The sequence below is a fragment of the Acomys minous genome (genome assembly GCF_964271855.1).
Source record: "Acomys minous genome assembly, chromosome: 9".
NCBI classification, from domain to species: domain Eukaryota; kingdom Metazoa; phylum Chordata; class Mammalia; order Rodentia; family Muridae; genus Acomys; species Acomys minous.
In genome coordinates this window covers 87,202,417-87,217,689 of record NC_140490.1, presented here as the reverse complement: position 1 = coordinate 87,217,689, position 15,273 = coordinate 87,202,417, and the positions used below count along the sequence as shown (strand labels likewise).

Here is a 15,273-nt window from a genome sequence, read left to right as displayed (position 1 = left end):
TCCTGCGCTCTCACCAGAGGAGCCCAACTTTGCCCTTCCTTCACTAACACCCCCCCCCTTCCTTTCTCTGTTCTAGATCCTCATTTTCTTAACAATAAAGAAATGTCTGACGTGACGTTTCTGGTCGAGGGAAGACCCTTCTATGCTCACAAAGTGCTGTTGTTCACAGCCTCTCCCAGGTACGTACTCTTGGCTTTGCCTGCGGCTGGAAGATGCCTGCAACTCTCCCTATTACTGCTTTTTTTTTTCTTTTTGGGGACAAATTTTCAGGTAAGTCAGGATGTCCTGGAATTCACTGGGTAGCAAGGCTGACCTTGAGTATCTGACCTTCCTGCCTCGACATCACTAGCACTGGGGTTGCAAGCATGCACCACTATGCCCCAATTTATTTGGTACTGCGGATTGCACCTCATGAATGCCAGGCACTGCTGAGCCAACCTTCCATATCCCTAGCTGCTGTCACTGCATTTGAAGTTCATGGTTAATGGTTTCATCACCGGGCTAGCAGAACATCGCCCCCAAAATCAAATCTCTCAGAGGAGAAGGTGCCTCTTTATGCAACCTGGGCACCCTCGAGGCCAGTTGACAACTTGAGACTCCTTACATCACAGCCTAGGGAGGCCTATTCTTTCCTCCAAGTGTTAGGAAACAGCTCTGATATAAGCCTGCAGAGTTTAAGGGCTCTGACCTTCCTTATCCCTGATTGTACAGTTAACGGGTAAGACTATCATGCAGAAAAGGTGAGCTAGGATACAGCACAGTGAGAAAGTGCAACATGAAGCCCTGAGTTCTATGCCCAAGGGAATGGAGGAAGGGAAGTGGCATCCCCCATCCTAGCTTTACCGATGCTATCTCTTAGGATGAGGTCACAAGGGCATCTGGAACATGTGCAGGGAGCAGAGGGCCTGGCAGAAGAGGCCTGGCTAGCATGGTGCAGAAACAGGCTGACAGGAGGGGAGCAGAGGGTGCCCCAAAAAGGATCAGGTTCCTGACAGTGCAGATACAGAAACCCCTCTTGTACTTTTCTCAGGGAACGGTGACTTATAAATATCTGTCCCATGTGCCCCCAAACCAAATAAACCCCAGTCTTCTGCTTTGTAACCACAAGAGAGATGAACCTTCCAGGTGGAGTTCTATTTGGTGCCATCAGACAAGCAGTTTTACAGTGTGCCTGTGTCCAGTTGTTAGTTTTCTTCAAGGTAACTGTGGCCCTGGAGGTCTCGGCCCTGAGGAAGCTGCAGAAAGGGAAACACAGCTGCCTTGTTTTTTCTGCCACTCTTCTTCAAACCTACCATCATGTTGAAGGGGAAAATGTTTAAAAAAAATAAGAGAGCAGCACTCGGGAGGCAGAGGCAGGTGGATCACTGTGAGTCCGAGGCCAGCCTGGTCTACAAAGCAAGTCTAGGGCAGCCAAGGCTACACAGAGAAACCCTGTCTTGAAAAACCAAAAAAAAAAAAAAAAAAAAAAAAGATAGAAAAAAGAAAGAAAAAGAAAACAAGAGAGACAACTTGGCTTATTCTCTTTAAAACTTAATTCTCTGTGTGAGTGTCTAAGTCAGTGTGTGTTCGTTCCACTAACAGGATCCCTACAGTTCAGAAGCTTTGCACCTAAACACCAAGCCTTGTGATCACCCACAAGGGGGGGTCTCCCCAAGTCAGTAATTGTACTGGCTGGTTTTGTGTGTCAACTTGACACAAGCTAGAATCACCAGAGAGGAAGGAGGAAATGTCTTCATGAGATCCAGCTATAAGGCATGTTCCCAATTAGTGAGCAATGGGGGAGGGCTCATCCCATTGTGGGTGGGGCCATCCCTGGGCTGGTGGTCCTGGGTTCTATAAGAAAGCAGTCTAAGCAAGCAAATAGGAGCAAGCCAGTCAGCAGCACCTGTCCACGGTCTCTGCATCAGCGTCTGCCTCCAGGCCCCTGCCCTGTTTGAGTTCCTGTCCTGACTTCCTATGGTGATGACCAACAGCAATGTGGAAGTCTAAGCTGAATAAACCCTTTCCTCCTCAACTTAATTTTTGGTCATGGTGTTTTCATCACAGTAATAGAAACCCAAACTAAGACAGAAAGTATGGGTTAAATGCCCTTGAGACTTTATGTCTCACAAAGACAGAAGCTCCTGGCCCCCTGGAGCAAAGCTTGAGCAACAGAAAGGCTGGGCAGTGACAACCCCCTGGGCACCAGACAAGAAGGAAGCCAGGACAGGTGCTCAGAATAGACAGACACCTGTGGAGGCGACCCCGGGTTGGTGATGAGGTTTTTTTTTTGTTTTTTGTTTTTTAAGATTATTTATTTATTTATTATTGTGTATACAGTGCTTTCCCTGCATGTACATCTGCAGGCCAGAAGAGGGCATCAGATCACATTATAGATGGTTGTGAGCCACCATGTGGTTGCTGGGAATTGAACTCAGGACCTTTGCAGGAACAGTCAGCGCCCTTAACCTCTAAGCCATCTCTCCAGCCCAAGTCATGAGGTTTTAAAGAGTGTCCATTCCTTCACCGGTGGCCAGCTTGGGGAAGTACATCACTTCCAAGCATGGTCTCTAGCTTTCCCTGAAGACACGAACATCTATAATCCAGCTGTGCTTTTAGAGCAGGAACCAGAGGTTCATATCATGAGGAGAGCTGATTCAGTCAAGCCTGCAGGGGCGTGGATGACTCTTTTGATCTCTCTACGTGTTGTTTAGGTTCAAGGCCCTCCTCTCCAGCAAGCCAACAAATGACAGCACCTGCATAGAGATCGGCTACGTGAAGTACCCCATCTTCCAGGTGAGCCCTGGGGTAGCCTGCAGCCCTCAGCTGCCCCTAACACCCACACACCCCTGTCTGAGCTACCAGCATCTGCACTGAAGGCTCCATCTCTCTCTCTCCATCCCTCAACCTTGCAGCAGTCGCTGAAGCCCAGTGCCTGCTGGTCCCAATCTTGGGCTGGGGGGGTGGGGGGGTGGGAAGGACCACCCTCTCCAAAGACTCGTAAGTCTAGAGAGAATATCTCAAAGTAGTGGTACCCCGTGGGGTCTGTACAAAAGAGGATGCCCTTTTCACAGCCATGTGCTGTAACATCTCAGACCCAAGATGTCAGGGCAGGGTTAGGAATGGAGAACCAAAGGCCATGCCAAAGCTGGGGGCAGGGGCGGGAAAGGACTCAGAATGAGGCACTGGGCTCGAGAAGGATGCTAGAACATTCTAGACAAAGAGAAGAACGCATGTAAAGAACTTAAATGATACAACTGTCCCAGCCATGCTAGAAACAGCAGGAACTGCGTCACCCTTCCTATCTGGTGGCACAGCTCAGCAACTCAGTTCTAAGATGGCCTTTCTAAGTAAAACTCATACCAAAATGGAACTCCTGTTCCCTCGGCCCCCACCATATCGTGGCATCTCCTGGGGAGCTTTGGAAATGCCCCTCCTGGATGTCCAGTCTGTACATCAGATTCATAAAATCAGAATTTCAGGGCTGGTCCCAATCTTGAGCACACTGAGGCCTCCCCCTCCCCTCCTGTCATTGTGCAGCCAGACACTCTACCTTCTAGCAACTTCTGAACCTTAGCAGATGTCCAGAACGCCCTGTAGATGTTTAGAGTGACTGTTAAAACACAGAAAACGCCTTAAATGTGAGCTCCCAGGGCCCGCCCCTCCAGCCTGACTTTCAGGCATGACAATTCACACTTCTGGCAAGAGCCCCTGATGCTGCTGGTACCGGGGTTCCAAACCTGAAAGTTAATGTGACCCGTGTGTCCTTTGATCCTTCCAACTCCCCTGCCAAGAGCGAGCTCTCGGAAGGATGCGGCTCCAAGTTGCCACAGTTGCCCACTCAGAAAGCTGAGAGTAAAACTGAAGCCAGTCCCATTATTTTCTCACACCCTGGGCAAGGGGGTCTGCTTTGACGTCACCTAAGCCTACAGGAAGAATCCTATGGCCTGTTAAGAGTGGTGGGGCACGCGCTTACACGTGTACACAAGCACACACCAAGAAGTACCCCGTGACTGTTAAGCCTGGCCTTCGCTGGGGAGGCTCCAGTAATAATGGTCTGGCTCAAACAGGCCCTCAGTAATTTCTTGCCCAACGGACTTGTCATCAGAGTCCTTCCTAGGAAAGGCTGACCTCGGAGGGATCCCCAGGCTTGTAATTGCATCCGATAGGGGAAGGTTTGCTACCCACATTAGCTTCAAGTTCCTGTAATGGGACAGAAAGATTTATCCGGCCCTGGGAACTTGTCTGTGTCCCTGCTCGTTCGCCATAAAGGAAGAAAAGCCTCATTTGTGGCTCGAAAGAGGCCAAGGAAGGCTGAATCCGACCCAAAAGGAAGCTTCCAGAAGCCCATGTACTTTACATGCTTCTACACATAAATTTTGGCAGAAGTTTTAGTAGTCAATACTGCACCGTGTTTCCTCCCTCAAGACTGTTTAGCATGACATGTGGGCAAGAGCCAGACCGGCCGAGGCCACACCTGGAGCTAGGCCTCTAACTGGCTGTGAAAGTCCTTGCCTCATGTAAGTTGGCAGCTGCCAAGAAAAACAGCTCCATGTGCAGGCCATTTGGCCTCATAAGGGTTTGTTGCACCCACTTAGAGAAAATGCTTGCACTGGCAGAGTTTGGAAGGGGGCTGGGGCAGCCCAGTTTAAATTCCATTAGCCTAGGATCTCCCTTCGCCAGTGCAGCGATTTCAGCCTACAGCTCAACCTTGAATAAATGAGATGGTGTATGTGACTGATAGGAAAGTGCTTTGCAAATGCTGAGTCCATATCAGGGGCGGGGGAGGGGTTGGCATTACAGCGGTGCTTCTTGTTATTACTGCTCTGGCCTTTATCACGAAGGTGCTAGAGGAATCAATTGATTCTAATACAGCCAATAACTCAGTGTTGGCTGACAGCACTTCACACACCTATAAGCACTTCTTCCCAAGGGGGGAGGGGGGAGGGGAACAATGCAGTGTTATTCCCCAAGGCTTAGACAATGCCAGCATCTCTCTAGCAAGCAGGTGGACACAGAAGCCCTAAGTCAATATAAGGGAAACTCAGACATGGGAGACAGTTACGTCTAAGACGTTCATATGAGGAGGGCATGATGATGTGTGCCTGCAGTCCCAGCACTTGGAAGACTGAGGCAGGAGGATTGCTGTGAGTTCTAGGCCAGCCTGGGATACCAAATGAGACCCTGTATCCAAATATTGATAATAGTGGTGACAATAATAATAATAATAATAATAATAATAATAATAATAATAATAATATCTGTGTGCTAGACACAGGAATACAGTGGGGAGTAGGACACCTGAACTCTCAGACAACTATAAAGGATAAGCCGCCACTGCCGCAAACAAAACTAGGTGGAAAGGAAACCCACATTTCTTAGCACAGTGACCACAGAGCTGGACCCAAAGAAAGACCAGCTTCCACTGGTAAAGAAGAGAGCACATTGGGCTGAAGGAGCGAGGTTGTGATAGAGGCAGAGAGAGAGAGAGAGAAAGAGAGAGAGAGAGAGAGAGAGAGAGAGAGAGAGAGAGGGAGGGAGGGAGGGAGGGAGGGAGAGAGAGAGGGGACTGTGCATAAAAGGCAGACACGCGACTCCTTGCAGTAACACTTAACTTGTAATCCCAGCACTCAGGAGGCAGAGGCTAGGGTAATGTGAATTAGAGGCCAGCCTGGGCTACATAGCAACTTGTTTGCTACACAGTGAGATCTGTCTCAAAGCAAGCAAACAAAAGCCAGATTCTACTAGGGATCTGCTTTAATGACATGTACAAACTGGCTAATTCCACGGTGTGTCAGGGCTAGTAGTTGTGGGGACAGACTGTCTGGTGATAGTAAGTTTTAGAGTGGTAAACATTTTCCAAGGGCTGGGGAGATGCGTCAGAGGTTAAGAGCACTTACTGTGGGGCTGGAGAGATGGATAAGTGGTTAAAAGCCCTCCCTGCTCTTCAAAAGGAGCCAGGTTAAATTCCTGGCACCCACATGGCAGCTCACAACTGTCTGTGACTCCAGGATCTGACACTCCCTACACCAATGCACATAAATTAAAATTTAAATAAATTATTTTTTTTTAAGTGCTTTCTGTTCTTTCAGAGGTCCTGAGTTCAATTCTCAGTAATCACATGGTGGCTCGCAAACATCTGTAATGAGATCTGGTGCCCTCTTCTGGTGTGCAGGTGTATGTGCAGGCAAAACACTGTCTACATAATAAACATTTCCCAAAATTCGTGTTTTATTTATTTTGTGTGCATGCATGCACACGTGCATCTGTGTGTGTGTGCATGCACACACACATACATGTGAATATACCATGGCATATTTGAAAATTTCTTTCCAGAATTCTATTATGGCTGTGGTTGTACCACAGTGTGATCCCAGCATGGGATGTGACCAGTCTGCATATTTTGCCAACCCACAGATCCAGGCAGGGAACCCCAGACATGTGGAAAGCAGCTGAAAGTGGAGAGATCAGGGACAAAATAGATTACAAATGCAGCACGCGCAAAGGAACACTTGGTTGTCATGTGAAGCCGCTACAGTAAACTCAGATACATCCATGGTATTCAGTCACTCCAGGGGCACACATTTGCAAGGCTCTGTAATTTGGGGGCACTCTCCAGACATTGGGAGTCACACGACAAGAGGACAGCCTTGCTTAGAGCATTCACTGCACCATTGGTGACTGTAAAAACCCTGGGCCCCTCTCGGCTTCCTCTGGAGTTTTGTCAACTTGTTATAAGGAACTTGTTGCCCAGAGTGGCCCTCTGGGATGTCAGGGAGTTTAAGTCAGACTGTCTTGTGTGTTAAGGCTGGCACCCCTTGGGAATCCTCCTCAAGTGCCTGTCATGAGGAGCCAAGCTCAGGTTGTTCCATTCGGCCCTGTGCATAGACGTGGAGGCAGGGCCTGGAAACTCTAGGGTCGTGGTTTCGGGGTGTCATCAGGAAAGCCTGCCCAAATTTCTCTCATCAGGGAGAGTGATGTTCTAGAGCAGTGTACTGGCTTCCAAAGGAGCTGTGTGTGGCTGGGGCTTTACTCACCGTGTCTTCTTCCTTCCAGCTGGTCATGCAGTATCTCTACTATGGCGGCCCAGAGTCACTTCTCATTAAAAACAATGAGATCATGGAGGTAAGGAGACCATTGTGGGAGTGCCTGCCCCAGCCTCCCTTCTTTCTGGCCCTCCCTGACTCTGTAGTCCTCCCTGGCTCTGTGACCCTCCCTGGCTCTGTCATCCTCCCTGACTCCGTAGTCCTCCCTGACTCTGTGATCCTCCCAAGCAAGGTGGCTTCTCTGGGAAGGCCTCCCCCGTTGGAGATGGCTGTACCAGGGGCACTGGATGGAAACCAGTCTTAACTGGTTTGTGAGGGGCAAGTTCACAGAGGGAATTCAGGGACCCCCTGCACTGACACATTTGGACCTCTATAGCCCTATCAGGCTGTATCCTAGATGTCTTCCTCCACCTTGTGGTTGCTAAGAGCATTACATCCGTGAGAGGCTTGGCACTCATCCCCCACCTTGCCACTGGGACCCAGAAGCTGAGAGCTGGGAGCCTTCCCTCACCTGTGCCTGCTGCTCTCTGCTCTCACCATGACCCTCTCTCGGGGATGCTTCTCCACTGCATCTGACTCCCCATTCTATTGCCCCATCCAAAGCCCAAAGCTCTGATCCATTGTCCTAATCAAAGATGGGTACCAGCTGGGCATGTTTGGCCTACAGCCGGAATCCCAGTACTCAGGGGGCAGAGGCAGGTGGATCTCCTTTAGCCCAGACTCTGGGTCACATCAGGGTTCTGTCATGTCAGATCTGTGTCGCCTTGGGCAGCTTATTTGACCTACATGACCTTTTCTTTCTTCTCCTGGAAAATGACCATACTCTGGGGTCTAAGAGGATTTTACAAACATCAGTTTTAGAAGATTTTTAGCCACAGAGAGTGCTGTGGGACCCTGCAGTCACTAAGTGCCCACTTTGTCTTGTCTCCTTATTTTTCTTACCCCAGTCCCCCACCCTCACCCCAGAGACTTTGTCTCTCTGGACCCTTCCACCTACCCTGTATTTCATCGCAGTACCAGGAGGCCTTTTGTAAATAGTTTAAATTTTATTTTCTGCATTTGCTAGTTTGTAAAAGGGCTGCATGAGCAAGCAGGGCAGGGTCCACACAGCAGGCTCAGACCCCCTAGTTTCTGTGGACTTGGAATGTGCTGCCTTCCCAGGACAGGGACCAGTTCAGCAGCCCACAGAGCCGGTTCAGTGAGAGATTGCACGGAGGTGAATGAACTCACACTTAAGTCCCAGCTGGCCATGATGGCTCACGCCCGTGATTCCAGAACCTGGGAGGGGTGTGAGGCCTGGAATCAGTAGCCTGCTCCAGGCCAGCCAGGACTACGTAGTGAGACTATGTCTCAAAAAAATAAAAAAATACAAAAATAAAAATCCCAAGAAGGGCTCATGAGAAACCCCACTTTGCTTCCTCCTCCGACTTGGGAGACTATAGTTCCCTCTCGCCAGAGCCTGTCACATTTCAGGACATAGTCTGGGAGCCTCCCATGGCCCAGAGCTGACATTGGCTAAATGTGGCAATGGTCCAATAGACTCTGCCTCCTGGACTCTGTCAAGAGAGACAGAGGTGAAATAGCATCTAAAAAGGAGTTACCATGAGGAAGTGGAAAACAAGGCATGGAGGGGTTTCCCGAGGTGGAGTGACAAAGAAAGCCCCTCTGAGGAGTGACACCGGAGTGGAGGCCTGGTGACCACAGGCGGGGGGGGGGGGGGGGAGCACAGTGATAGTCACCTTGCTAATAGGTAGTGCCCTCTTCCTCGCTAGCTGTGATTTGGAGCATTTGGGGTTGACCTACTATAACAGATGTGTCACTCTGCTCTCTGCCCCACAGTAAGCTTCCATTAACTAGGGCCTGTCCCCCAGGCTCACCTTCTGCCTGCAGTGTACTCCGCCGTCTCTACTTCCTGGCCCTCAGCCAGGTACCCTGTGGACCGTGGCTGTATTCATTCCATTTCTACCGCTGTGACAAAACACTATGACTAAGGCGACTTGAAGGAGAGGAGGTTTATTTGGGCTTACAGTTCCAAAGGGATAAGAGTTCCTGATGTGAAATGGCAAGTGGCAGGCATGGTGGCAGGAGCAGCGGCTGAGAGCTCACATCTTGGGGGGCGGGGGGGATGGGTAGAGTGGGGGTGCAAAGAGAGCCTCCTGGGAGTCGGGAGTAGGGAAAGGACTTCCGCTCTCAAAGCCTGCCTCCTGTGACATACAACGTCCAACTAAGCCACACCTCCTAAGTTGTCCCCCAAACAGTGCCATCGCGCCCAGGACTGTGGGAGGCATTATTTATTCAAGCCGTCACGGTGTCACTGTGGCAGGTCCTTCCCTTCCCCATCTCCGCCTCTAACAGGCTCTTTTTGTATGGATTCTAGCTTCTGTCGGCTGCTAAATTTTTCCAACTGGAGGCTCTGCAGCGACACTGCGAGATTATCTGTGCTAAAAGCATCAATACTGACAACTGTGTGGATATCTACAGCCACGCCAAGGTAGGCCTCTCCCTTGACACCAAAGCTGGGCCTGTGCCCCCCCCCCCAAGACTGTCCTGTGTTGTGTTGCTTGGGATTAAACTCTGGGCCTCGGTATACATCAGCAGGTTGCTTCTGCCACCCTTTCTTGCACACTGGGAGGTAACCCAGGCAACAGCATCCCCCAAGAGTGTTATGTTGGTCACTCTCCTGTCAGGAGAACCATGCCACAGACTCCGGTTCCTTAGGCCTGGACCAGGCTCTCAATTCTGCTTCCCTAATCAGGTTCTAGCTAATGTCTCTGAGTTCGAGGCCAGCCCAGTCTACAGATCAAATCCAGGACAGCCAAGGCTACACAAAGGAACCCTGTCTCAGAAACATACACACACACACACACACACACACACACACACACGCACACACATGCATACACACAATGTGGCCTCCAATCCAACAACAGTAGCAAGGGGTTGTTTTAGGAGGTCACTTCCCAGATCTATGAAAGCAGAAACTCTGAGGCTGTGCTCCTGATCCCAATGCAAGCTCAAGTGAGTGTTAAGTATTTTCTGTTGCTGTGAAAAAAGCAATGTAACTTATAGAAGGAGAGGCTATTTGGGATTTCAAGTCTAACCTGATAAGAGTCGACCAGGGGCCGGGGGTGGGGCGAGCCATAGCAGGAGGCGAGCTTGGTGACAGGAGCAGATAGCTAGACTTTCACATTCTCAAAAAGCAAGTGCGAAGCAAAGAAAATAAATTTGAATTGATGTGAGGCTCTTACTCTCCAAGCCTGCCCTAGTATCACACTTCCTCCAGCAAAGCGACACCACCTAACCCTCTCCAAACAGTGTCACCAACTTGGGGCCAGGTGTTCAAATGCCCAGACTATAGGGGACACTTTTCATGCAAACTACCACGTTCCTTCCTGTCTCTGGGACACACACAGAGACACACACTCACAAGTCAAACTCATCACACTCACAAGTCACGCTTATGTACACTCACACTCACTCTCACACTCACACACTCTCACTCACAGTCATACAGTCACATTCACACAATCACACTCACATAGTCACACTCACAAATCACACTCACACACACTCACATAGTTATATAGTCATGGTTACACTTAAGCACATATAGTCACTCTTACACACATTCACACTCACACACACTTGCACTCACTCACACAGTCATGCTCACTCACACTCACACAGTCACACAAACTCACATTCATACAGTCACACTCATATAGTCACATTCACTCATACATTCACACAATCACACTTACACACACATGCACACACCCAAATCTGGTTGCTAAGGATCTAAGCTTTTTTTTTTTTTTTTGAGAGAAAGTCACTCTCTGGCTGGCTTTGAACTTCCCATTCTTCTGCTTTGATCCTGAAGGCTGAAATGTTTTGTCTGCGCCCCAGTGAGGCAGTGTTTGTCTTCATCTTAAATGGGTTGCCTTGCATAATGGCACCGCCCAGAGACACCTTCTGTGCTCAGGAAGGAAGCCACTATCTTTCTCCTCTTCTCCCTTAACTATGGTCATTTCAATTGCCCCAGAAACCCCCCCTCCACAGGTAACTTTTATGTGGCTTCTCACCTTGGCTGAGTCCTGTCCCAGGCTCCTAAGGCTCCTGTGTGGGTAGTGTCAGCAGCACATGCCGTGGTTTAATAATGAAAACTGATCCCATGTGAGTCCCATGGCAGGGAATACAGGCCAAGAACACCTGTGGCCGGGAAGCAGCCACTTCCACAGTATACCCTCATGGCCAGGGCCTCTGCTTTGACAGACGTTGGCTTCAAACTCCATGATCCCATCCTGGAGAGGTTCCAAGATCAACATTTGCCATTTGTGGTATTTGAGTGAGGGGAAGGGCGGGGCCAGCTGCCTCCTGCCCTGTGTGCACACTACCTCCCTCAGCTACGGACAACGCAGGTCTGGACAGATGATCTCTAGCCACTGGGAATCCTGCACTGACAGAGTGAGCTGCAGGTTGGCCATAGCGCAATAAGAAGTGGAGAAGCAGAAAAGCAGAGGTTGCTTGGAGCCACAGGAAATACAGACATTAGATGCTAAGAGCCAAGCTCCAAAGGCCAGCAAGGCCCTCCACAGCATCACCTCTGTGGTTCAGGGAAGGGCTTGAGACAGCTGTGGGGTTTAGACAGATGAGAAAGCCGGCCCATCCATGCGTGGGTTAGCATCTCTTCTTCCTAGAAGCCATCCCAGCTGCTCAGTCTTGAGCCTCTTCTTGATGGTCCTTTCAGGTCATCTCTGTGTGTGAAAGAGGACAAGCTGCCTCATCAAATATAGCGAAGATAGTCCAGGACCAACATAATGATGCAAAGAACATGTATCTGGGAACCCCAGGATTTCTTCTCTGGTGTTTATTGGACCTCCTGGGCATTACAATCAGCATGCACATCAGAATGTAAAGAAGTCTGTAAGACAGTCTAGGCCTTGTAGCTCATGCCTGTAATTCCAACACTCAGGAGCCAGTGATAGGAAGATCAAGAGTTCAAGACCATCCTCGGCTACATAGAAAGTTTGAGTTCAGCCAAGTCTGTGAGACACGTCCCCATCCCTCCACCACCACCACCCTCCCCCGCCCTGCCATCTTAGAAAAGAAAAGAAAACTAGTAAGACATGATCTCTGCACTTGAAAAATGTAATCCGAGGATAAACACAAACAAGTGTGTCCTGTAAAGGGGCAGGTTATTAATTTCAACTTTGCAGGATATTGCAGGCTTTGGGGCGGGGGGGGGGGGGGGGGCTGACGTTGTTTGTTTTATTGTTTTATTTTTGTTTGTCCCTGCTTGTCTTCTGCCTTTGGTGCAGAAACAGCCATGCAGAAGTAGAAAACAAATAGTGTGTCTGTGTTCTAATAAAACTTTATTTGTAGAACAAGTTGTGGGCCAAGCTTAGCCCAGGGGACTGTAAGTCTCCAAACTTGTGTCTAGGAGATGAGAGATTCTTGAGGACCACAGAGTCCCCATTGGTAGCCATGTCATGAATGGTAGTCCTAGGCTACCTCCCCCACTCTGAAGCACTAGGGAACTGAGGCTCAAAAAAGCGATTGAACTTGCACAAGGCAAGAGGGAGAAGAAAGGACTTGAGCCCTTCTCTGCGAGCCACAAAGCCACAGCCTGGGGACAGGAGGAAGGGACTGGTGAAGTGTCTGGCTGACTTAGCTGAGTGTTTGCCATCATTGTCGCAGTAACTGCCTGCTTCCTTTCCCTCCCCCGCAGTTCCTTGGGGTCACGGAGCTCTCAGCATACTGTGAAGGCTACTTTCTTAAAAACATGATGGTCCTCATCGAAAATGAAGCGTTCAAACAGCTCCTGTATGACAAAAACGGTGAAGGGACGGGCCAGGATGTGCTTCAAGATTTACAGAGGACGTTGGCCATTAGGATTCAATCCATCCACCTGTCATCCTCCAAGGGTTCTGTGGTATGAAATGCCCCACGCAGCAAATGTTTCCCAGGAGCAAGGGTTCCAGCTCCCTCCTATATTGGCTCCACAAAAAAAAACACACAAATAGTTCCAGGCGTCTGTTTCTGCTGGGCCAAGGAGCTGCCTCCACTGCCTCAGCCACTCTCCAAGTCAGTGAACCTGGTTTCACTGCGCTCCTGAGTGAAGAGCCTTCCATTGGGTCTGCAGGTTAGATTGTAGCTGAGTCCAGAATCTGCAGACCAGCTCACAGCAGCCAAGCCACCTCCAATCGAAAGTGCCCAGGAGCCATGGGCACCTGCTGCTGAGGACCACAGTCTAAAACAGATGGACTAAGGCTTAAAGGTCCCTTTGCTTCCAGGTGGACTGATGACAAAAACTCAACAGCGTGACCTGGAGAAGTGTCACATCACACACTCCTTGGACCTTGGAGGTTGTGCTTGTTCAAGCATCGGTCATGATGGCTAATTGTTGATGCTGTTGCTCAGCATGAGGAAATCACATGGCCAATTTTTAGGGGTGGGAACTTTTTAAAAAAAATATGTTCATGTGTAGCAAACACAGAGCAGTCTCGTAGTTTCAAATATATTTCTAAAAGCTTAACAGTTCATTTTCAACTGAATTGTATTTAGGGAATCTGTGTTTAGGGTTCTCTTCTTCTTCTCCTTCTTCTTCTTCTTCTTCTTCTTCTTCTTCTTCTTCTTCTTCTTCTTCTTCTTCTTCCTTTTTTAGACAGTAAATTGCAGGTCCATGCCGTATAAACTTGCATCCGACAAATCCCTGCTGATACTATACAGGATCACATATTCCTGCCTTAGTGATTCAATCATGGTTACACAAAAGAGGTGCACTGCCAATTATCTCTAATTATCTCGAATCCAATAGTTGACAATAACCTGCATGCTGATTGTGGTTTTGGGGGTGAGACTAGGGCACCCCCACATAACAAAACATGCATTTGCATGGGCCCAAACCTATACATCATGATGTTCGTGCTTTGTTTTCTTTTGCCAAGGTAAAATATGTCCCCTTGCTTCTTGCTAAAAGCTCATTTTGTGAAGCAAACGTATGTGTTTTCTTTTCCTGATTATGAATGGTTCTGGGGACGCTTTTGCAGAAATATGTCCATTTCTGATACTGAATGGGGGGGTGGGGGCGCACGTCAGAGAATCTACTACTAATCTCAGAGCTTTATCTGTATTCTCGGAAGATGTTCATAGTTTGTTACTAGCCAGAGAATATGACTATGGTAGATTATTTTTCAAGATAAAAAGTGTATGATAGATAGGCTTGACCCTTTCTGGATTATGAGAATGTACAGTCTACAATTATCTATGATGAAAGTTTATATTGACAGGGTTATGTTTACTCTGCCATATACTATGTATATACACATACATATACACATATATGTGTATATATATGTGTATATGTATGTGTATATATATGCAAAAGAGATTGGTAAAGTGCCACAATACTCCAAACAATTCTTGAGTTGCGGCCTTTTTTTTTTTCCCTCGTTCTTTATTTTGAATCCTAGATACATTATGATAAAAGCTAGAAGAGTGGCTTTTATCTTTCCAGATGGCCAAGTTTGGTTGATAAACTCATTTCCTGGCATGCTTTTGGGAGGTTGCGCCAAACTCTAGAGGCTAAAGGAACTCGTACTCTTCGCCTGTTGTCCTACTCCCTGAATACCTGTCAAGGACCCGTATCATGTCCTGGTTCGCGGGTGTGGCGTGCAAGGTACCCAGTTTGAGTCTGTCTGCAGCATCAGCCTCTTTGTGACGCAGCTCTGTGAGGCCTCTCTTCCTGTCTGCCAGCCTACTGAGCCCTACCGTCAAATGAGGAAGGGAACAACTGCTTGAAATGACAACCAAATCACAGACAGACGTGGATGGCTGGCACACTGTCACTTGTCTTCAGGGATGCTGCTCTCTAACCTAGCCGGCTTCTCTGTGAGTGTCTTATGCTCTCTGGACCCCCAGGCGTTTCTCTGTACACTGGTAACTCCCACCCAAGCTTCTGTTACAGTTCGGTGTGCTTTCTCTGTCATTAAAAATATATATATATTTCCCCACAGTTTGAATCCTTTGTGTGGTATACAAGAGCGCTTCTTCCCTTGGCTCAAGCCTAGGGTTTTTCCCTCAGTGGAGAGACTGGAATGTGGTTCTGTGGAAAATGTGGAGGGTAGGGATGCTACCACAAAGAGGGCAGAGAGGGGGCGGGAGGAAGAGTCTGTATACACCTCTGAGTTGACTCTTCAGGTTTTCTTTCCATCAGGCAAAGTAGCCAGAGGTGTGCCCATGCTGGCCA

General features: G+C 48.7%; 1 protein-coding gene across 2 annotated transcripts in view; it reads left to right on the top strand.

The window, feature by feature from the left end:
• ABTB3 (ankyrin repeat and BTB domain containing 3) overlaps window positions 1-15,039 on the top strand; it is a 274,567-nt gene extending 259,528 nt beyond the window's left edge. For both annotated transcript variants that reach the window (XM_084794224.1, XM_084794225.1), the window contains 5 exons: window positions 77-179; window positions 2,694-2,775; window positions 7,036-7,104; window positions 9,403-9,516; window positions 12,754-15,039. In XM_084794224.1, the coding sequence (XP_084650350.1) occupies window positions 77-179; window positions 2,694-2,775; window positions 7,036-7,104; window positions 9,403-9,516; window positions 12,754-12,963 (578 nt within the window). In that variant the 3' untranslated portion in view covers window positions 12,964-15,039. The remainder of the gene's footprint in view (window positions 1-76; window positions 180-2,693; window positions 2,776-7,035; window positions 7,105-9,402; window positions 9,517-12,753) is intronic.
• The last annotated feature ends 234 nt before the right edge of the window (window positions 15,040-15,273 follow it).